Genomic DNA, 23,681 nt, shown 5'->3' on the forward strand with positions numbered 1-23,681 from the left:
GTTTCGAAAACGTAGATTGCGATTGGAAAGGTTTCGAAGAATTTCTCTTTGTATGGAATTTTTTCCCAGTAACAAAGAATGTAGCGAAGCTATTCAGCTTGTAGTTGTTTCAACGTGCGACCTAAATCACTTGATTACTTGGTAGTTTTGATCGAATATTCTGTGAGTCAGTTATTTCTTATAAAGGTTTTTAGGAGTCTAACTTATTTGAGTGGAAAGGAGATCATATGCCTAATCTAAGTTAGTCGTGAACGAGCGGACCCCTTTGAGTAAGTTAAACGAGAAAAGGTAAATTGTTTAGTTTTAATTTTCAACCGGGGTCAGAAATGTGAGATGCAGATATGATTGATGTTTACACCGAATTATTCCATTAGATCAACTCATTTTGAGGTATTATCGATTATATGCTTGATCGAATGTTGTGTTTTTAAATAAAAGTAGCATAATTTGTAAATTAAATCGCGATTCTTTTAGTCATTTTTTTTCGGCCAAACCCTTCAAATTTCACGCCCGAAGCTGCCTTCTCCTTATCACTTATCTGCAAAATATTTTTGTTATCCTGTTGGCATGTGACTTCGAACAAATCTGGAAACGAAACTCCACTTCGTATTAAACATAAATGTTGGTCCACGCGCAATAAAGAAGGTGACTCATATCACATGGAAATTTTTTTTTTTTTTTTCCTCCGCCACAAAATGGAAAAATTGCGCAATAGTACCCAGAGGTCATTGGACCCTCAACACCATGACAACTAACTGTGATCCAATGAGGTGTTCACATGCTGATCACGCGTGCTATCTTGATGATGATTGACGTTGTCATGCACGGACAGGGCCGGGTCACATGACGAACACAAGATTTTTGCCCATAAAACTCTTCTGTCAGTCGATTTGTATTTTCATATGTTTGGATTACGATCATCTGGAGCATTATGACGCAAACGCTCAAAATACTTATAGACGCATACACAAGTCGTATTATTCGCTGCCAATCCACACAAAAAGATGTTATTGAGCGGTAATTTTGGAACGGACTGAATCGCGAACGCTTGAAAGCCATGAAAGCATTGAATGCCTTGTATGTCTTGTATGCTAAGTATGCCAATGTCTTAGTTGAAAACGTTAACTCGTTGTAAAAAGAAAAAACTGAAGTCTGAAACCAAACTGCATATACTCTATGCAATCTATTGAACAACACTACTACGGACCGTGAGACTGAAGAACAAAATTCAAATGGATGCAAACTGCTTGTGAAGAAAGACACCATGTTGGATTCACTTGATGCCAGGGAACGTAGCTACGATAACAGTGCGAATGGTATTAATTTCACGATCAGAAAGGTGAATCTTATGTTTTTTTTCATTGTAGTTGTATGGATATTCTTTTTTAATAAATACATGATCCAAAATCCCGTGTTTTTTGTGTATAATGTTATTATGTTAAGTATTGTTTACGCAATTGTCTTGTCACAGGCAGCCCAAGGTCACGTCTCGTGAAAGAGCCAACGATTAATTCACGAACGCGTCACGCGTTGTGTGACTCAGTGTAAGTTATGCCAGGAACCGTTGAAAATTTGAACACGTTATAAGGAATAGTATAGGGAACGAAATATGGTCGATTTACAACGATAAATATTTCGAAATATGAAAATTTTTCTCGTAAAATCAATAAAACTTACTCATACCCTGTGTATCCGTTGTAGTTTCTGGCGATTGTGGCCGTTTTAAGCTTGCTTTACCATCACTATTATTCACGTCATCTACTTTTATTACATTGGTAAAATCTGTACAGACATCACACCAACCAACTATGTTGAAGGCTTGAAATTATATTACGATCGATTTTCATCAAGAAATGGGCCAGGAATTCTCCACAATAGTGCAAATAATCGTGAAGGCTCATCGCGGAAAAGCGATTGCGTGACGCTCGGTAAGCTGTAAGATGACATGTTATTATATACCAGACGTAAAAACTCTTCAGATTCTCAGTCTGCATTTTGTACCCACTCTGCAGTCTATATTTTGCATACGGTCTGCAGTCTGCTGTCTACATTTTGTACTAACAGGTATCCGTGGCACCAATACAGTTTATTTTTGGTTACATTTATTCGCACAACACACATAATCTACCACAAAATACCTGTGTGTGAGGTAATTCGACATTTTCATTCTTTCCCGCGTTAATAATCTTCTTTCCTTTTGTAAGAATGTAGACCACTTACAATGTTTCAAGTAATCCATCCACCCTACAAAAAATAACTCTTGCATGTATAGCATGCCTATGTTTTGAGACAGGTGTATGCCCTTGGCCAGACTTGAGCTCACTATTTCAGTATACTAGTCCGACACGCGTAGTATCACTACAATTGATTCCACGGTCCAGTACCATCCAGGTATCCCAGTTACCCTGCTCACAGGGTCTAGTTTCTTGTAATTTAATTGGCCGTTGTTTTGATTTTGGGGAGACAGAAAAATCCAACGAGTTTACTTCATTTCTTTCCCTCTTCCTCTTATGACAGGAATGCTCTTTGCAAATGTCTTATGTAATCCCCCTTTTGAGAGAACATTTTGGGTGTGGCTTGCGTTTTTTCCATTTTACTTACTTGTGTTCTGAAAGACTGGTTACCCAAGGCTACTTTCTTTTTACTGTCGAGTTACTTTTTCTAAGAAACCAAGAGTTACTTGTTCTCAGAAACAGAGAAGGCTTTTTTCACAAACTTTTGTAAAAGAAAGAGTACAAAATTGCCTTGTGATAAGAAGAAAGAATGATTGCACATTTTGATCAAATCGAAGTTTCCTGGTCAAGTACTTTGTTCATAACAGAGGATGTAAAGACTTCCCATTTAATCCCCAGATTTCCAAGTACACTACAAGTAAAACGAGTTGAAGTTGGAAATTATCCGAGAGCCTTAGCGAACTTCGCCAAAAACATACGTCCAAGAAAACCTTATCTTCGTCGTGCACTTAGCGTTCAACAATCTGCCTAAAAAAAAATAATTGACGTTACAATAATATTCCAGAAGACAGGATATATTTATAATAGTCACGCGCAGCCGAATTCTTCCACAGCACGTGCACCAACGTGGTGCCCTTCAAAAGTAAAGTTATCCGCAAATCACTCAGTAGACACGACAATGGACAAGAAAAAGATAAAAGACGTTTGATAGTGCTTTAGAACCCTCTATTTAGATAGCAAATAACGGTTCCTTTCCGTGTTTTGACCTCCACCAGAAAAAAACAACAACAACAACAAAAGCAAAAACACAAAGTTAGTAGTGTCTCTCACAACAGCTGATGATGAAGAGAAGTACAGGGACTCTCATTTCGTAATGACATTCCTCCTTCTTAACATTCAAGATGTAACAAAAATTACTTCAAAAACCAACCTTCAAGCACGTTAAAGTACTCAAAATTTATATTTTCTAATGATAAGCAGGGAGCATCCCGGCGATAATTCATTTATTCAACTACCAAACAGCTAATGAAAATTGTACATGCAGTACCAAAGAACACATCCATTTTATATAAATATAAACATATAACAAAAAGTATGGATTTGACAACAACTCCCTCTCTGTTCATCTTAATAATCTTAATTACCTTTTGCTCTCTAAACATTTTTAAAAATTGCAATAAATAATAAATTATTAATATAACTAATAATGAAATTTACATCAAACTATTATAAATCTATTAAAATACACAATAACCAAATCTAAGACAAGTTTCTGTAAACCAGATCTTCCAGCACAGAGCAGTCTATTGAAAAGTTCACGCATCAATAAGAATTCCAAGACATTCTATTTGGAGGTTGGTTTGGCTACTGTTAACTCTTCCTCTTAATTAAGCAAACACTTCCTATGACTAACCACTTTGTAAATATAAACTTTTTCCTTGTCATGAAATGTTTTGGAAAAGAACCGTGACCAGTTTAGTCACCAGAAATTTGACATTTTTTCTGTTAGTTTTATAGTTCTCGGACATTAAAAACACAAAGCATTCCAGATGTTTTCTGCCCTCCAGTACCAAAAACACTGATAGTTTTGTCTGATTTACAAATCCAAACTGCGTAATAGTTATGGAAGATTCTTGATTTCATGAAAAATGAGTGATATTGTGGATAAAGGGATTTGAAGGAAATGTTTCAAACAATAAATAAGTATTTAACTACAGTTAAAGTTGCCTGATTCAGCCAATAATTGCTTCTGAAACTACTCTTACTAGTATGTTTACTTTATAACAACTGATTGGGCTGTAAAAAAAGTCATCAGTTGCCCAAAATGTTTCTACTAGTTGTTTTGATTTTTCTCTACATGTAAGTAAATTTTTTTCTTGGCGTAAGAAGGGTTCTTTGAGAGAGAACCAACTGCTTATCACTCCTCTGATAATACTGTAGGGGAGCTCTCAAAATAAAGAAAAATCTCTAAAAAATCATTTTATACATTAAATATATTGGCCAGTCAGTTGTGACTATTAGAAGATTTCTTTAAATAACAAATCCGCCCTGTTTCATAAAACAATTTATGAGCTTAATACTTCACTGAAAATTGCTTGCTCAATAAATTAGTAAGAGTAGCTAGTTAATCCCTGACAGAAATAAAAGGAATGCTTTACACAGTAAGCTAGCACATACACAGGATAATTTTCATCACATTCACACAAGTTTTTAATCAAAACATGTAAATGGGTGCTTAGAAAAGAGCTCTGAGTAGCTTGTGATAGACAGCTAGATTCTCCTTCAAAAATAGCATATATTCCATTGTGAAACAAAGGGAGAAGTAGCAGTTACATCACAACTCACTTAAAGCTTTATTCAATGCATTCCCCTTCAGTTTTGTTAGCAAAAGTTAAGACTTGCATTTATCCAAACCTCAGATGCACTTTAAAATCAATATGCACTACATTGGTCTGCTCAACCTTGATGCAACATTTTAAAATGTTCCAAGTACACATATAAAAGACAGGCATAAAGAAATTAGAGACCCATCATTCGATACTCATTTGTGCCTCTATGCTAGACCCAAACAAACATATCAGTCTGATTCAAAACAGATGTTTGCACTGTCCATATTCTGTATTTACAAGTATAAGAAGAGGAAGAAAATTTTTGGTCATCTCATGACCCAAGTATAAATCGTTCTCTCAACAAATAATTATGCTCCTACGCTCATATGTGTAAACAACCCGAGTGCTGTTCTATTTTAAGTGATTATGAAGAACATCACTGCTCCAGCCTCTATCAACTGTCAGCCATTACTGTTGGCTGACAGATAACCCACAGGTTACAAATTGGCCATCAACAAAAGTTTTAAATGGATTTTAAAGCAATATACCTGCCAATTAACCTCCAAAATAATACTTTGACTTGGTTTTTATGCATGCTTTTGATGTTGATCTTACTCTGCATACACTGAACACTAAAAATGACTTAATACCACATAAGATTCAACAAAAACATTTTGGCAACAATCTCTTGAACAATGAAGTATGTCCAATGAGCCTATTGGCCAACTGTCAGGTAGACTGTTGGCCAATTGTTGATTGTGAGTTCACTGACAAGCTTTTTCAGGGAGTTGTTCTTCACAATTACCCTATTTTCTTTGCTTAATTGATAAAACACACACTTGTGACCCTGGGAGTAGGTTTATGTATGATCATAATATATCAGTTGCTTGCTACCATGCAGAACCACGCCAAAACAGAGAGCATAAGGAGTACAATCTGTGGGAAGTGCACGGGAGAGCCGCCAGAAATTGGTAGCTGGGAATGTTCAAAGTCTTCTGAAAGAAACAGTTTAACAAGAAGACAGTCATACTGATATAATCTTGTAAATAAAATAAGAGAGATGGTAAGTTTTGGACTTGGTAAAGAAATAGAGAAAGACGTTTTTTTTTGTCTTGTCATGAGCATGGAACAAGGAAAAGATTACAAGTTAATTCCCATAAGCAATCGAACCTCAGACCTTTGGGTTCCATGCTCTGATGCTCTACCACTGAGTCACAGAGACTATGATGAGCATGGCCCATTACAAAGTTCTACACCTTTACATCAGTATACATATTCTACATACTGTTATCCATACATTTCCCAAGGTGCTGATAAGGAGAACTTGATTAACAATCAAGAGCTACTTTGGTCAGTGATCATTACCTCTATTCTTGTGACTTTAATGTGTGATTTTGGGCTGATATTGTTTGGAGAAATCAGATGTTAATCTCTCTTAAAGCTCAAAAGGTATATGGCTTTCATTACAAGTAGGTTCCCTTGCCATAAATCTTTGTTTGTTTGTTTGTTTGCTTTCTCTATCAGTTGTTGTCAATTGTAGTAATATCATATATAATGGCAAATTAACCCTTTACACCCTAACATCAGTATGCATATTCTCCATACTGCTCTCCATATATTTCCTAAGATGCTGACGAAGAGAATTTGTTTAAAAATCAAGAGCCTCTTCCTTTATTCTTGAGACACTAATGTGTGATTCAGGGGTGATTCTGTAAGGAGTAATTTGATGCTAGTCACTCTCAGGGGTCAAAGATTAAAAATATTAGATATATATATATATATATAAATATATGTAACATTTTAACTCTGACCCCTGGGAGTGACCAGCATCAAATTACTCCTTACAGAATTACCCCTGATATACACCATATAGAGTCAAAAGTATAGACTTACCAAGATCTATAATCACTTCATTTGAAGGGGGTCCTAATCCTGCCTTGTTCTGGGCCCTGACTCTAGCATTGTACTTTCCATTTGGAAGTCTCAGGCCGCCATATTCAGTACTTGTAGTTTTGGCTTTGTTCGGTGACTTCCACGAGAGACTTTTAGCCACATATTGAATAACATAACGCTTGATTTCTGTGCCACCATCTGTTGATGGGGGATCCCATTTCAGTTGGATATAAATTGCTGCATCATCAAATACTGTTTGTGTTTTAAGATTTCTTGGTGGTGATGGTGGAGCTGTAACAAAAAGTATCCTTACAATTTAGTTGAGAATTAGAGAGATTTCCACTCTGATATCAACTGACAACAGCAAACTAAATTTAAGACTCCCAGCTAACATCCATTGAACAACCTAGAAGCAACTCAAAAGCTAGACATTTGGCAAAATGGAATCTATTCGTTAACCCTTTACAGTCCCTATCATCATTATGCATTTTCTCTCTACTGTTCTCTATACATTTCCTAAGGTGCTGACTAAGAGAATTTGTTTAACAATCAAGAGTTTCTTTAGTTGGTGATCATTTCCTTCATTCTCATGACCTCAATATGTGATTCTGGGATGATATTGTAAGGAGAAATTAGATGCTGGTCACTTTCAGGGGTTACAGGATTAATGTTTATCATATGATAAAAAGCAAAATGATGTTTATGGTGATCCCATCTACGCATATGTCTTCCAACAGATCAGAATTTAGACCTAATAAAAATGCATTATTTAAACCTTTACACTGTAACATCAGTATGTATATTCTCCTTAAATCTAGTAGAGCAATCCTTTTTCCTGTCAAATTTTAAATAATTTCAAGCAATTTAGGTAATAAAAAGAGGTACAGCCAGTAAATGTTGCCATTTACTGTCTGAAAAGAAGAACACTGCTAAGTTCCTAGTTTTTACCTCCACAATCAAAAAGTAATTAGGATGTAATGACACAGAGTTTGTTTAGAGATTGCAAAGAGAAACAATCTTTCAAAGATAGAGTCATTTTATCAACTAAGCTGGTGTAAACTGGCCACCATAGAGAGCTTCTCAAGCAGCCTGTCACCCTTTACCTCCCATGAGTGAGCAAGACAGAATTTCTCCCAACAAAATTGATACAATATCCAACAGACAAGTGACAAGAATAGAGAAAAATATCAATTAGGGGATTACAAGTTGATCTAATACCTAATTCTCCAAGCTAAACCCTTGTGAAATGGCTTTTGGAATTCCTAGGAATTCCTAGGATTTTCCTAGGATTTTCCTAGGATTTTCCTAGGAATAAAGGTGTGAATTTTCACGGTAAATTCGGACTGGGAATTCCTAGGAATTCCTAGGAATTATTAACCATAACAACTCTGGTTCTAAAAACCTAGAAATTCCGAGAAATTCCCAGAAATTCCAAGTTTATAGCCAACAGAACTTGGAATTCCTAGGAATTCCAACTCAGAGAACCAATGACTTTCCCTGAAAAGCTGTAAATCTAAAAAATTCCTAGGAATTTCTGGGAATTTTTAGGAATTTTTAAGAATGTTTAAAAATTACTGGGAATTTTAAGCAAAAATATGAGGCTAATGATATAAAATAAATACTTTAAATTAAAAAAACCCAGCTAAAATTCAAGTATTCAATAAAATTTATTTAGAAGCTTAATTAAGGCTTACATGTTATGTTTAATTAATTATTAACATCAATGTGTGGTAATATTAGGATGGAATTTGATTTATTTTTCTTTTCTTGAAAACTTCATACGGATTAATCCTCAATTACAGCTATTCATATAAAATAGTTCTAATCAATCATTGAATTTGGTTTGACACAAATTGTGAATAAAATCTGTTGATTCTTTTCCATAAAATACAATATCTTAAGTTATATTTGAAAACCAAGCACTCTTGGGAGTGAAGGGGCTAATTACAGACAAATAAAATTGATTTTTTGATTAAAATCTTGTTGTAACTGTAACAATAAATTAGAATGAAGTTATCCTAAACTGCAAACTTAGCTGCTGCTTGTACTGTTTGTATTTTTTTCCTGGGCTCACAATGAGTTGGCCTTGAATGAGGTTGTCAACAAGAACCTTGACCATTTTGTATCTGGATTCCTTGACATCTGAATTTGAAAAAAAAAAAATATTAAAATATGTATATTTAAAGCTCAGACCAGGCTTTTAAGATGGCTATGAGGAAAGGGCATTCATTGGATTCTTAAATTGAGAAATCTCTGTTATATTGAGTGACTTTTATATTGGAGTTAGTACATCTCTCTCATGGATTTTACTAAAAAAGGGCTGAATACATTATTTTGTTTTTACCAAAGAGGGCTTCTTTATGTACTAAGGTTTGTTTAATAACAGTTCCTATTATGAATCTTGAATGTTCCCAAACGTGACTAGAGGAATCTTGAAACCTTACTGATAGGTTTATTTGATTGTAAAGCATAAGCTTAAGAAACTGCGGCATGCAAGTGACCGATTCGATTCTCAGAATTAGTCTAGTTTCAGTTGCGCCGAGCGTTATGTAAGCTTAATTCAAGCCGCTACATCTATTCTTTTATAAGATTTTGATCACGTAACGAATATCGCAATTTTTACTCACCACAAACTTTCAAAATCGTAGCTTTACAGATGGCCACTCGACCCTTGTTTGTACCAGTCAATATGTCAACTGTTGTCCCTTCTTTTAACTCCACGGCGCCAACGACTTTCTTTTCTTTTACAACACTCACGCTATTCTCGTTTTCCCATTGAACCACAATAAAAGCTATCTTTAGAAATGTTATATTAAGCAAAACAGTTGAGAAAAGCGATCAACCGATGAAAAGTACATTCAAAGATGAGCGCCAAATGGAGTCTTCTTTGTTTCCGATCACGGGCATGATCACGTGGATCTTTTAGGACTTGTCATTGGCTAGCAAAGTGAATCCGCTGGCTTGCCGATTGCATTGTTAAGAGAAGCGCCCAACTTTATTCTGACATCTGCGACCAGTTCTCTGCTTCTAGAAGGTGGACACCTTGGTGATATAAATAAAGATGTGAGCTCACTCTATGTAGAAATAATCGACAAGAATCGATCGTATTACAAATGCACGATTTGTGGCCGAAAGTTGTCGAGGAAACAAAGACTCGAAACTCACTTGAGCTGTGTTAATGGCAAAGGTGAGAAATAACACAAGCCAATAACAGTTTTGAATGCGACTACAAATCGTCTTTTACCCTCATATTTAGAAAAGAAGGATACCACATTCACAAGTATAAGAGATACATAGATGATCCCAGTGTACCAGTACCTAAATCTACAAAGCTTGACCGTAGCAAGCGTTCAGCAACACGTTCCAACACCGCCATCTCGATTCCTCAGTCAGTCGTTTCCACTGAACTTAAAGCATTATTGACCACAGAGTAGAGTGCGTCTTACAAAGGAGAAACATTTGTTCAAGAGACAGAAGTAGCTATATGCGATTACAGAGGTGTGTTGGAACTCTGGTACACAAATAGTTATGCACTGCCCGAAGTATAAAACAATTTTGTTGATAGCTGACAGACAGAGAAGAACAACAAGTAAACTTAAGAGCGGTTATTATTGAAGTGTGACTAGCATTTTTCATTTTTATATAAAGAAGGACTTGTAATTTGCACCAAAAATAAAAAGATGTAATATTTTTTGGGAGATCCAGTGATTGGGACATTTAAGAAATTAAGTTATGAAAGGAAACTTGGTTGGTACTTCTCACTACTAACAAGTCTTGTTGACAAATATTTTCAGATCAGAGTTTCAAATAAAGTAAATTGAAGACGTCATATAAAAGGTGTTTTTTCTCAAAGGGAACATTGACTACCTCTGTCTTGTCTGCACGCCAAATGTTTGCAAAGTGTGTGGATGATCCACAAGTATTGGAACTCTTACAAAAATGTTTTGTAAGAATAAAAACAGCAAAACAAATTACAGCAATTAGTCATGAAAATAGAGCAAAACAATTAAAAAAAAAGCAGCAACAACAATCATGAAAAAAGAAAGATTAATTAGGTGTTGAATTTGTTTGTCTAAGGCATGAAATTTCTACTAAAAGTATTGTCAACAAAAAGTCTCTGACAGCGTTTGAGGCAACTGAGCTTGACTGTTCCAAGGTTTTCTAACAAAGGCAACCAGTAATGTAGGTTAGGGAAGTAAGATAACTGTTAGATTTTTCCTAATTTTGGTTTCCCTGTTCTACGTAGAAGTTAGTGTCACGAGACCTGTCTTCCATATTTGGTATTGTATACGAGGTTTTTCTGTTTAGATTAAAAATAGTTCTTCCGCCATCTTGATCTAGTTACTGTGTTCCTGGCCTTTTATTCGGAATACACAACAATTGGCGACGAGGATGGGATTCCTTTGATCAAGCACAAGCGGTTAACAGGAGTGGGTCGTACAAATCACGTTCAAAAAGGGACAGAGACGACGAAAATAAAATTATGCCGGACGAAGCACCGAGCGCTAACACGAGTCAAGCCATCGGCAAAGTGATAAAGTTTGTGGTGGGAGCGGATTGGGAGTCCTACACCGAACAACTGGATTTTTACTTTCTTGCAAATGGAATCAAGGAACCTAAAACAATGAAGGCCGTACTTTTGACGAACCTTCCGGTGGAAACTTACCAATTGGCGAAGGATTTAGTGGCCCCCACACAACTGAAAGATGACGCCATTACCTATGAGATCATCGTGGAGCGAATGCGGGAACAACTGAAACCTGAAAGATCAGCGCTGGTTGCGAGGTATGAGTTCGACAACCGAGCCAGGAATTCCGGTGAGTCAGTTAGTCATTATGTAGCCACGCTGAAGCACTTGGCCACAGAATGTAAGTTTGGAGAGGCCATGCGAACCGAGCGCCTTCGTGACCGATTAGTTTCAGGTATCCGCGACTCGAAGATGATTACGGAATTGTTGAAAGTAAAACTCGCCGACCTTTCATTTGATCTCGCGGTTCAAAAGTGTTTGGCCATTGAGCAGGCTAATAAAGATGTTCAGGTGCTTCAGGGAGAACAAGGGCCAGGCACCCCAATCAATAAACTTGACACTGTCAAAACTGGGGAAGAACAAGCCATATCCAAGCCACCACCTAGGGCCGAGGGTCCCCGAGGTAAGGACAGTAAGAAGTCTAAACCTTGTTACCGCTGTTCAGGGTCACATAACTCACAAAAGTGTCCCTTCATGAAAGAACGCTGTTTTCATTGTGGCATCATTGGACATACACAGAGAGCATGTAGGAAGAGACAGGCCACCTCACAGATGACTGAGGCTGGAATCAATGTCATGGAGGGTGATGATTCCGAAGAAAGTGATGGAGAATTTGGGAACCTGTACCATGTCTCAGACATTAAAAACACAAAGCCCATTTCACTTAAGATCTACCTTGAAGGCCGCCCAGTGACTATGGAGCTGGATACAGGTTCAGTGGTGTCAGTCATGAGTGAGAGGGTGTATTTGGATTACCTCCGCCACATTCCTTTAAAGGACACCTCCTTGAAGTTGCGCACATACACAGGAGAGTCAGTGAAGCCTATGGGGTTTTGCCATGTGACTGTGCAGTATCAGGGACAGTCAAAGAAACTTCCCATATATGTAGTGAAGAATGAGGGACCCACCCTTTTTGGCAGAGAATGGCTGGAATCTATCCATCTGGACTGGCCCTTACTTCGTCTGGAAACATCTGACACCATTCCAGCCCTGGAAGATGTCCTGAGTAAGCATGGAGATGTTTTCTCTGAAGGTTTGGGCAAAATGAAGAATATCCAAGCACGGATCCAAGTTAAAGAGGATGCCCGGCCTCGATTCTGGAAAGCCCGCCCAGTAGCGCTGGCTCGTAAACCAGCAGTGGACGAAGCATTGAGAGAGCTGGAAGCTGAAGGAGTTATAAAGAAGGTAGCTACTAGTGAGTGGGCTGCTCCAATTGTGACACCTGTGAAGAAGGATGGCAGTGTAAGAGTGTGTGGTGACTTCAAAGTGACCATCAATTCACAGCTGGAGGTAGACGAGTACCCACTTCCCTGCATTGATGATATTTACGCCAGCCTAGGTGGGGGAACGTTGTTCAGCGTCATTGACCTTCGTCAGGCTTACTTACAAATGGAGGTTGAGGAGCACTCCAGGCCTTTCCTCACCATTAACACAACCCGTGGTTTGTTCCAGTACCAGCGCCTTCCTTATGGTGTAGCTTCGGCGCCAGCCATCTGGCAGCGAGCTATGGATCAGATCCTGCAAGGACTACCAGGGGTCTTCTGTTACCTGGATGATATCATTATAACCGGCCATACCATAGAGGAACACCTGGAGCGGTTAGTCGCAGTATTGAAGAGGTTGGAAGAGTATGGTTTGAAAGCCAACCGAGAAAAGTGTAAATTCCTTAGAAGTTTTGTGGAGTACCTAGGACACGTCATCTCTGCAGAAGGACTGCACCAATCCCCAAAGAAAGTAAAGGCTATCACTGAGATGCCAAAACCTCAGGATGTTACTCAACTGCGTGCTTTTCTTGGCATGGTCCAGTATTACGCCAAATTCTTGCCCGATCTGGCCACTCATCTTGCTCCACTTCATCGGCTGTTACAGAAAGATGTGACGTGGTTGTGGGGAGCTGCGGAACAAACTAGTTTTCTTGTGGTGAAAGAAATGTTGCTACAGGATAGGGTTCTGATGCGCTATGACCCTGACTCACCACTAGTTCTTGCCACAGACAGCTCCTCGTATGGTCTCGGAGCGGTCTTGTCACACCGTACTGCTGAGGGAGTAGAGCGTCCTATCGCTTATGCGTCCCGGTCCCTGTCCGAAACAGAGAAGAAGTTCTCACAAATCGAGAAAGAAGCATTATCTTTGGTCTGGGGTGTGAAGAAGTTCCAAATGTACCTGGAGGGTCGCCACTTCACCTTGGTCACCGACCATCAGCCTTTGAAGTACATAATGGACCCCGGGAAGGCTGTGCCAGTCACAGCAGCAGCGAGGATTCAACGTTGGTGTCTCTTCCTAGGAGCTTTTTCATACAATATCGAGTTCCGAGGTACCAAGCAACATGCCAATTGTGATGGTTTATCTCGCCTACCCCAACCATCAGCGCCCGCTGACAAGCCTGATGAAGTTGAAATATTCCATACCACCGTTGTCGAGGCCCTCCCCGTTACAGAGCACGACTTGAGAATGCAGACCCGTAGGGATCCAGTACTTTCCCGTGTTCTGGAGCTTGTGCAGTCAGGATGGCAAGGGACCGAACTTCACCCAGAGCTCATCCACTATGCCCATCGCGGTAACGAAATCACGATTCATCATGGAGTTCTAATGTGGGGTAGTAGAGTAGTCGTCCCAGCCAAACTGAGAGAGAGAGTTTTGGAAACGCTTCACGAGGGTCACATTGGTATGGTCAAGATGAAGGGTTTGTCCCGGGGTTTTGTTTGGTGGCCAAACATTGACAAGGACATAGAAGGGGCCGTCCGAAACTGTGAGGGATGTCAAGAGTTGGCAAATAATCCAGCCCGTGCACCCCTCGAAGGGGAGGTCGAACATGACACACCGCCTGTAGCTACGGAGACTGAGTGGAAGGATGCACCACCTTTGGCTGTGACGCCTATTGGGGAGTTTTCCCCTCCAGAACCACAAGGTCATCAACTAGATCCGAAACCTGAATTGATTACCACCCGTGCCGGTCGTTTGGTTAAACCACCTCCTAAGTTGAAGGACTATGTTTGCGGCTAGAGGGAACTGTGGTGTTTTCTTTCTGTGGTCACAGTACCAACATGTTATCTAAGATACTTTGAAATTTGTTTCTTGGATTTTGTTTTATTCTTTCTTTTCATTAGTGTACTATTTAGTCTTAAAAGGGAGGAAATTGTTAGATTTTTCCTAATTTTGGTTTCCCTGTTCTACGTAGAAGTTAGTGTCACGAGACCTGTTTTCCATATTTGGTATTGTACACGAGGTTTTTCTGTTTAGATTAAAAATAGTTCTTCCGCCATCTTGATCTAGTTACTGTGTTCCTGGCCTTTTATTCAGAATACACAACAATAACAATGTAATTATTGTTAATTATTGTGGAAGTTGGCAATTTCCATTTAACATAACTGACAGCTGGTTCATGAGAAAATCCATATTAATGTAAAGATTTACTAAAACTTAGTTTGAATAATAAATTTCATGATCTTTAAGTTATAAACATGTACATGTATGTATATCTCTTGGTAAGTTTTGTATAGCATACCTTTTATTGAGCCAAAGTTTTAAGCCTGAAATTACCCTTTTTCTTAAAATCTTCACATTCAAGGTATTGAGAATTTCTTAGAATTTATGTGGACCTCAGGGTATTAAAATTGCCTCAAATTCAATTCCCAGAAATTCTCAAGAGTTCCACACTTCTTAAATTATAGGTAGTTTGTAAAGCTGAGAATTCCCAGGAATTCCTAGGGATTCCAAGTCCTCACAAAACTGGAGTCTTCCTTTCCCAGAAATTCCCAGTAATTCCAAGCTTTTTAAATCAGAGTTAATTTGCATACTTGGGAATTTTTGATAATTCCTAGGAATTCCTAGGAATTCCCAGAAATTCCGAGATAACTGGGAATTCAGTTTGCAAGGGTCATTTGCATAATTGAGAATTTTTGAGAATTCCTAGGAATTCCCAGAAAACTGGGAATTCAGTTCGCAAGGGTAAGACTGACCACCTTCTAATTTCTCCTTACAATCACACTCCCAAATCAAACACTTAGGTCACAAGAATCAAGGAAATGATCACCAACATATAAAGCTCTTGATTATTACACAAATTCTCCCTGTCAGCACTTCAGGAAATGTACAGAGAACAGTATAGAAAATATGCATGCTGATTTTAAGATGTAACAAGTTAAAAATTACTCTACACTATATATACTTGGTGCACAAGACTGTGGGTTATTCCAGTAGGCACCAGTTTGACCTGCAAGGTTTGCCAGCTATAAGAAAGGTGATTAATGGGAAAGGTTGCAAAAAAATTGAGAGCAAAATTTTGTCACCAAATCTTTGTTTGAGCAGATCTATAAATAAAATTATATAGTTCTAATCTTCAACATAATCTTTAATGTAGATGAATATGGAGGGTTAGTTTCTTTTATTAGAGTGCTGTGCCAGAAGGAGAGTATAAATTGGCTACCACAGTATATAAATGTATTTCTCCAGATACAACTCTGAGACAGACAGACTGACTGATTTAATTTTCTAACCAAAGGTCAGATCCCACTGTAAAGACTGTGGGATAAAATTTGGACGATACTATTGTGAGATCTGCCACTTGTTTGATGATACAGAGAAGGGGCAGTTTCATTGCAGTGGTTGTGGAATTTGCAGGTATTGTCATTTTTATGTTAACAAATACTAACACTGTTAGTAAATGTAGTGTTTTTGATATGATTGTGGAAAAGATTAGAATGTAGTGAGTTATTGAAGGGAAGTATAGTCCACACCATTGAAAAGTAATTTATCTAAAAATTAACTTTGTACCAATCACCACCGCTGAAAAGCTTATCTATAAATTTAGTTTGTACCATGTGTTAAGATTCCAAAGAGTACTAGCAACAGTTAGCCATCTGGAAGTTGTTTTAGACGTACCAGTACTTCAAGTTCAAAAATAGGTGCTGCCCTTTTGAAAACAACCTCTTCCAGAAAGCTAGCTACACGTATGTGATGTCCCAGAACTGGTTGACAAACAGAAGCTGCTCTAGTTCTATTAATTCTTGTCACTTGCCTGCTTGATATTGTATTGATACTGTGAGGAGAGATTCAGTCTTGGTCACTCATGGGAGTGAAAGAGTTAACCCTTTAACTCCCATGAGTGACCAAGACAGAATTTCTCCTTACAATATCAATACAATATCATGCTGACAAGTGATGAGAATGAGGAGAAATATCAATTAGGGAATTATAAATTGATCCAATACCAAATTCTCCAAACTAACATCGCAAGAACTTCAAGCAGGCAGTAAGGAGAATTACTGATGAGATCTTGGGAGTTAAAGGGTTAATTGTTCTTAGATCTCCATTGAAAACAATTGAGGTTGCCATCAGAAGCTGCTAGGGGACAGAAACTCAACTTTCAATACACTTGTATTATTAACCAGTAATCCCTGCATAATCTTTATTATAATATGTAATACATCAAACTGACTTAAGAAATCTTCATATGGCAGAGTTGGTGGAAAAGAGAACTTCTTCCACTGTGATCGATGTGACATGTGCCTTGGAATTCAGCTGAAGGACTCGCATAAGGTGAGTTTACTGTGGCACTCTGTTAAACCATTACCGTCGAACACCAGTATGCAATTTCTCTTAACTGTTCTTTATACATTTTCTATGGTTCTTAGAGGAGAATTTGTTGAACTATCAAGTTACATGTAGAGCTGCTTGAGTTTGTGATCAATTCCTTTATTCTCATGGCCGTAATGTTTGATTCAGTAGACTGGTACAGTTGCGAGAAATGAGATGCTTATAAAAATAATATTAATACTAATAATAATAATAATAACAACTTTATTTATATGGCGCTTGTATTCTCTGCTCAAGGCACTTTACAATCATACAAAATCATACATCATTGATAAAAATTTTCAAATTTACAACCATATCCTACAATATGATACTTAAACATAGCTAAAATTCATAATCAAATATGATTAAAAAAGAAAAACAAAACTAAAGCCAGCCATATCTTATTATATGATACTTAAACATAGCTAAAATTCACCATGATCAAAAAAAGGAAATTAAGTGTAAAGCAATATTATTATATAAATCTATAAAAGTAACGATCTGTTATTCAATAAATTTACTAAACAGATCTAGAAACATCTTAATTGCTCTTTTAAAAATTGAGAGACAGCCACGCTCTCATCACCAACATGTAACAATTGAAAGGATGGAGAGGGACGATACTCTAAGTGGATGAGCATGATTCCATTTTACAACATTGCACTGTTCCAAATAATTCACCCTATCAATTTCAAGACCAGTTGAATGCCATTTATGTTTGAGCCTTCACCTCTTCCTCTTCTGAGTGGTGATCTCCTCATTATACCAAGGGGCATTTGGTTGAATGACAATAGTGCGAGTTTTTTTAGGTGCCAGCTTGTCCAAAGCCTTGCACAACACCTCATCATACTCCTTGGCCAACGACTCAATACATTGCAAGACACATCCACCCGACAAACCGGTCAATATAGTCATCTCATTGAAAGCACCAAAATCAAATCCCTTTAATTTATGAGAGACAACAGTCTTCCTCTCATTTACTGGTTTCCATAAGTTCAGATTAAAGCAAACAGCCTTGTGATCAGAGATAAACTGTTCCATGACTGTGACAATCTTTAGGCCTAAAGCACCCTCAGTCTCATTCCTTGTAATGACTAAGGTTAACATTAATTTTGCATATGCAAAGGAAAAAACCATGATCATGAAAATGTTCTATTTTTCAGATTTAAACAAGGTTAAAAACAATTTATACATTTAACTTAAACTTTTTTTCTTTTCAATTGTTTGATAAATACATGTACCCAGATTAGCTTAGGTGTACATGCAAACAAAGTGTGCCTTTATTGCTGCTGAAATATACTAATCTAGAAGTACTGATTTTGTTGGCCAATACGACAGTCTTTAGAAAATATGTAATTGTGCTTTGAAAACTGAGTCCTTATTATAACATGTGTTAATTAGGTTAAACTCATGATTGGTTTGGCTTCTTGTTAAATGAATTCTAAATTTTCTTGTCTCAGTGCGTTGAAAAGAGTTCACGGTCTGATTGTCCCATTTGCTATGAGGTGAGAGTTATGCTACATGAAATAATTGACCTTTTATCTCCCAAGATCTGATTGTTAATTCTCCCCTCTTCCTGCTAGACATTTCCCATTAAATTGGTTACAAGAATGTGGTGTTAGATCAAGATAACAACTTCTACCTGATAAGTTTGAGTATTCTCATTTTCTGTTTGCTAAATACTTTGTGGATATAATTGGGAGAATTTACATGTTAATCACTTCTGAGAGTTAAAGGGTTAAGTTTTGTTGTAGAAAGTTGTATAAAAATGACTTATTCACAGGTACACAAAGCAGCATTGATGTTGTGATTTGGAATTTGGTATTAGTCATCTTTTAAAAATTACCTTGTGTAGCAGTGACATCTTTTGGCAAGTGAGTGCTTAACTAAATCTTGAGATGGACAGGGGTCAGTTTTCTTCCCCAACCATCCCTCCCTTCTTTAGTTCTTCATTCTCACAACTTCCTCTCATGTAAAATCTTTTAGTTTCTCCAGCTTTTAATCTTACCCAGCCAATACAAGTATTACATGATTGTACAGTGTAGACTGTTCCACACAATTTTTTTTCCTTGCGTGGGGTCGTGGGATCCTGAGTAGGCAAGTAGGGCCCATCTTATCTGCTTAAGATTGCCAATCAGACCACAGGAGTTGCTCTATCTTACCCACAGGCACTGCCAACTTTATAATAAGGTGGCTTAAACACTTGATCAGAGTGTTCATAGTTAAATTGCTGAGCAGAAAATATGCTTGTTATGCACTGCCAGGCTGTTTAAACTGTGGCTGACATTTCAAGCCTTAGCCCTGCGCCAGAGCGAAAGACACTAGACTGACAAAAAGATGCTCTGTTGAAAGATGCTTGTTCATAATAGCTACATGTACATTAGTACATAGGGCTGGTGCTTGAAACATTAGCTTTAGAAATGTGTTACAGTGGCCAATTTACAATATCAACTCAGTTGACCCTTTAACTCTCAGATCAAACTTGTAATTCTCCATACTGTCAGCCATACAATTTTTATAATGTTAGTTCAGAGAATTTAGTATTTGATCAAATAACTATCCCCAAATTGATACTTGTCTTTATTCTTCTCACTTATCTGCTTGATATTGTATTGATATTGTAAGGAGAAATTCTGTCTTGGTCACTCATGGGAGTTAAAGGGTTAACTCTTTCACTCCCATGAGTGACCAAGACAGAATTTCTCCCCACAGTATCAATACAAGATCAAGTAGACAAGTTATAAGAATAAAGAAAAATATCAGGTAGGGTATTATTAGTTTATCCAATACCAAATTCTCAGAACTGACATCATGATCATTGTATAGCAGGCAGTTAAGAGAATTTCTAAATACAATCTTGGGAGTTAAAGGGTTACATAACTTGACCTATTTAGTCATCTAAAAGATAGTAATGTCATAGTTAATTGATCTCACTATTATTAGGATATTCACACCTCAAGAATACCAGCACATGTACCTTCATGCGGGCATCTACTTCACAGGTATGATTCTCCTTCACCTTCAAATTTTTGTTTGTTGCCGTAATGATTGTACATGCACAATCAACAAACCAAGGTAACTAAAACTTATTTCTTCAAGACATTTAGGTGATCACATCATAGGCGTCAGCCTTTACACTGTTCAATATACAACTGTACAGAATGATTGGTGAAAAATAAATCAGCTTATGCACCGATCATATTTGAGGAAATTGTAGAGGTTATGGTAAATGTATATTTAAAGCATACAATTTCTCTATTTGTATACCAATCTTAAATGTGCTTTGAGAAAGTGTCAGTCAGTAACAGTGAAAATTGTTACTTTGCAGCTCCTGCTTCACCAAGTTGCTGGAGTCAGGGTATGTCATTTTTTTGTTTTGTTTTGTCTTTGTCCTTCCTGGGGTGGAACAAGATGGAATGGGACAAAGAAGCAGAGATGGCACTTCACTGATGGAAATCTCTTGTTGTGGTTTTACAAATAGAATCTTGGGGATTGCTGTACTAAATCCTCTAATGAAGTGGTACAGCTGTGACATTCAAAATGTCAACTTCAGGAACTTTCTATAATGGCCAATTTTCATTTTCAACTCAGTTGATAACAGCAAATATTATCTTGACATAGAATACTTCCCACAGATGCAATGCCAGTGACAGTTTCTTCAAAAACTTACCCAGTTAATTCATCACCAGGCAATTTAACCCTTTCACTTCTAAGACCTATGCTGTAACTTTTCCTACTGTCTGACAAACAATTCTCATAATGTTTGTTTGGAGGATTTGATATAAATAATTACAGTACAACTGAAGCACTGGGATCTTTTCACAATTCAATTATGTATTTCTTTTAGTTCTACTTAATATAACCTTGTTTTTGTACCATAGTAATAAACAACTTTTATTCTGTGTTTAGGAGGTATGCTTGCCCAATATGTAACAAGTCCCTTATTAATATGACCCGCATGTGGCGCACACTAGATCTTGAGATATCTCAGACACCCATGCCAGAGGAGTATAGGGAGTTCTATGTACTGGTAAGATGCTTATGTTAATTATGTACTGCCTGCTTTCCAACTATTTAAGCCCCCAGTTCTGATTGTTACATGTAGTTCTTCCCTTAAGTTGCTACACATTTCCTTATCAATTAGTTATGAGAAGCTGGTCTTAAATCAAGATAATAACTTCTACATGTACCTGATAAGTTTGATTATTTTCCTAGGAGAAGTTTCATTTTGGTCACTTCTGGGAGTCGAGACATGAATTTTAGATCTAAATGTTGGTCCTACTAAAAAACTGGCCAGTGGTGATCTAACAGTCATTAAGAGGTGTAAGAGTGATTACCATCTAATTTCACCTCACAATATCTCCCCTGAATCACTCATTAAGTAATGGGTTAAGTACAGTATGTACAGTGAAGGTTCTTCATAAATGTTGGACAAGATCGCTGAGGAATATAACTATGGTACAAATAGAGGAGTTTTTGTCCATAGAGTTTTGCATGGTTTTGGAACATTACATAGTTGAACCTTGATTATCTGGAATCCTTGGGAACTGGAGAGAACAGTGTGGATAACTGAGAGTCTGGATAGTCGAAATATAAATATCTATGAGCCAAAAAATAAAACTGATCAACTGAAAAGAAACTAGATCATTTTATTATTATCATGCAAGAATTAAAGCAAGTTCTCAAATTTTTGTCTATCATCTGTTAACATTGAATTTTGTTGAAAGTATTTACAAAAGGTATTAACCATTTAGCCCCTAAGAGTGACTAGCATCTAATTTCTCCTTACTATATCCTCCCTGAATCAAACATAAAAGTTATTAGAATAGAGGAGATGATCACCAACTAAAGCAGCTCTTGATTGTTACACAAATTCTCCTTGTCAGCCTCTTTGGAAATGTATTGAGAACAGTATGGAGAATATACATACTGATGTTAGGGGGGGAAGGATTAAGGTAGCCAACAATGTTTTACCACAACGTAATTGATCCTTTGGGCAATGAAAATTAAAAAAAGTAGTCACAGATCTTGAATTTGATGGGGGCCAGAGAAGCAAGTCTGGATAATGGGAAAATCTGGATAATTCAGGGTCGACTTTATCACCCATTTTATATCCAGCTGACTAACTAATTCAGGAATACATAAAATTCTAATGACCAACAGTGCAGTTGGAAATGAAATATTTTTACCTCCGTTTTGGTCCATTGCAGGTTCTCTGTCGCGATTGTAATAAGGTAAGCAGATTACCTGGCATAATTTGCACTTAGAAAATTAAAACACATTTACTAAAAGATGTTGCAATTTATGACTACATCACACTGCTGAGAGACTGTAAACATCACTTCTAAGTGGTTGTAGGGAAATATTGAGTGTATGTGAATGTCATGAAACTTTTTTTTTCTAATAGAAAAGCAAAGTAAAATTTCATGTTCTCGGCTTGAAGTGCATGGAGTGTGGTTCCTACAACACGAGCAGAGAGGGTGAGGAGGGTGTCCCTGTGGTACCCAGACCTGCCATAGGTGACCCAGCTGCAGATAACGAGGATGGCTGGGAAACAGAAGAAGAAGAGGAAATTGTAGGAGGAGAGGAAGAACCTGCAGCAAATGGAAATGAAACACGACAACAACAAGACGACAGTATAAGTGATGAACTGAATATAGCAGATGTTGTGATAAATGTAGACGGTGACAGGGACAGTATTCTGCCTTTAGACTGACGGAGGCACACCATGAAGCCTTTTGCGTGCTCTCTTAACCTGATTGAGCTCAAAATAGTCAATGAGAAACTCCCACAGGAGCTGCAAACTAAGGCAGCAAGCAAATGAGCCTTGGATAGAAAATAATTTTCCTCACTGCTTCTGCTGCCCCCCCCAATCATACAGCACCATCCGTGAAAGTCTGCTCAAAGGTCAAGAGCAGTATGTTGCATCTGGTGAACACCAAGTTAAATTTTGTCACGAGTTTTGGGCAGTTGACTTTGCATGAGGTTTGAAATGCACTATTTATTACTTGGTGTCACCATGCGTACATATTTGTAGGAGATATGAAGCAGCAGGGATTTTGAAGAGCCCTATGGAGAGCCGCTCGAGGCATACCGGGAGCAACTCTGACTTCTTGAGTCCTCGTTAAACTTCCCAAGTGCTTCATATCTCGCTCAATGCGAATTGGCACGTGTAATAGTCAATTGATTTGGTACATTTTCAACCCGGTATTTACTGTTGTAGAAAGAGAGATTCCATCAGTCCGCTCGTACACACGTTTCCGCTCGTATACACACATTATCTGTGAGCACGATTGTAATATAAAACACGCATGCACATCTGAATTTAATTTCACCAATTTATTGGCTATATTGTAATCGTTTTTAACCAGGTAACCAAAGGAATAAGTAAAATTTTGAAACAATGCTATAAGTGGCACGATCCATTTTACCGTCAGACTATCGTTTCTTTCTATTTACCTGATAGAATGAAAACTCCCTCCTTTTCGGCTAGGTCCGCCACGAGTTAAATAAAGATTAGCGAAAAGAAAAATTGATCTTATCGCACCGTTAAGGAAAAAAAAAGGCCATGAACACGCCGTGCGGAGTTCTGGGAATGAGGCTCAAAATGTAATTAATCCGTAAAATAAGCTTGTCTTGGTAGTGTGTTGACGGTTATCTTAACAAGTACATAAGAGACTT

At 37.6% G+C, this 23,681-nt stretch overlaps 1 protein-coding gene and 1 long non-coding RNA gene across 2 annotated transcripts; one reads left to right on the plus strand and one right to left on the minus strand.

Moving 5' to 3' along the window:
- Window positions 1-3,440: 3,440 nt before the first annotated feature.
- Window positions 3,441-7,954, minus strand: LOC136277239 (uncharacterized). The gene is made up of 2 exons (XR_010715797.1): window positions 6,677-7,954; window positions 3,441-5,778 (listed from the first exon to the last, which is right to left on the minus strand). It is a non-coding gene; the product is annotated as an uncharacterized lncRNA (long non-coding RNA).
- Window positions 7,955-14,884: 6,930 nt separating this feature from the next.
- On the plus strand, window positions 14,885-23,400 carry LOC136277135 (RING finger and CHY zinc finger domain-containing protein 1-like). Its single transcript, XM_066158821.1, has 9 exons — window positions 14,885-14,908; window positions 15,925-16,043; window positions 16,883-16,961; window positions 18,461-18,505; window positions 19,944-20,002; window positions 20,329-20,358; window positions 20,910-21,030; window positions 22,211-22,234; window positions 22,408-23,400. Exons 1-9 carry the CDS (start codon window positions 14,885-14,887, stop codon window positions 22,714-22,716), a joined length of 810 nt encoding a protein of 269 aa, XP_066014918.1. The 3' UTR covers window positions 22,717-23,400.
- The last annotated feature ends 281 nt before the right edge of the window (window positions 23,401-23,681 follow it).

The sequence above is a fragment of the Pocillopora verrucosa genome, chromosome 12, assembly GCF_036669915.1.
Source record: "Pocillopora verrucosa isolate sample1 chromosome 12, ASM3666991v2, whole genome shotgun sequence".
Lineage (NCBI taxonomy): Eukaryota > Metazoa > Cnidaria > Anthozoa > Scleractinia > Pocilloporidae > Pocillopora > Pocillopora verrucosa.

What these genes read in the sequence shown, in the direction of transcription:
- LOC136277135 (XM_066158821.1), top strand. Translation starts at nt 14,885, where the DNA reads ATGTACATGTATGTATATCTCTTG. An exon ending in AGCTGAAGGACTCGCATAAG is followed by an intron (nt 16,962 to 18,460) that starts GTGAGTTTACTG and finishes TTCTTGTCTCAG; the next exon opens with TGCGTTGAAAAGAGTTCACG. An exon ending in TGCGGGCATCTACTTCACAG is followed by an intron (nt 20,003 to 20,328) that starts GTATGATTCTCC and finishes GTTACTTTGCAG; the next exon opens with CTCCTGCTTCACCAAGTTGC.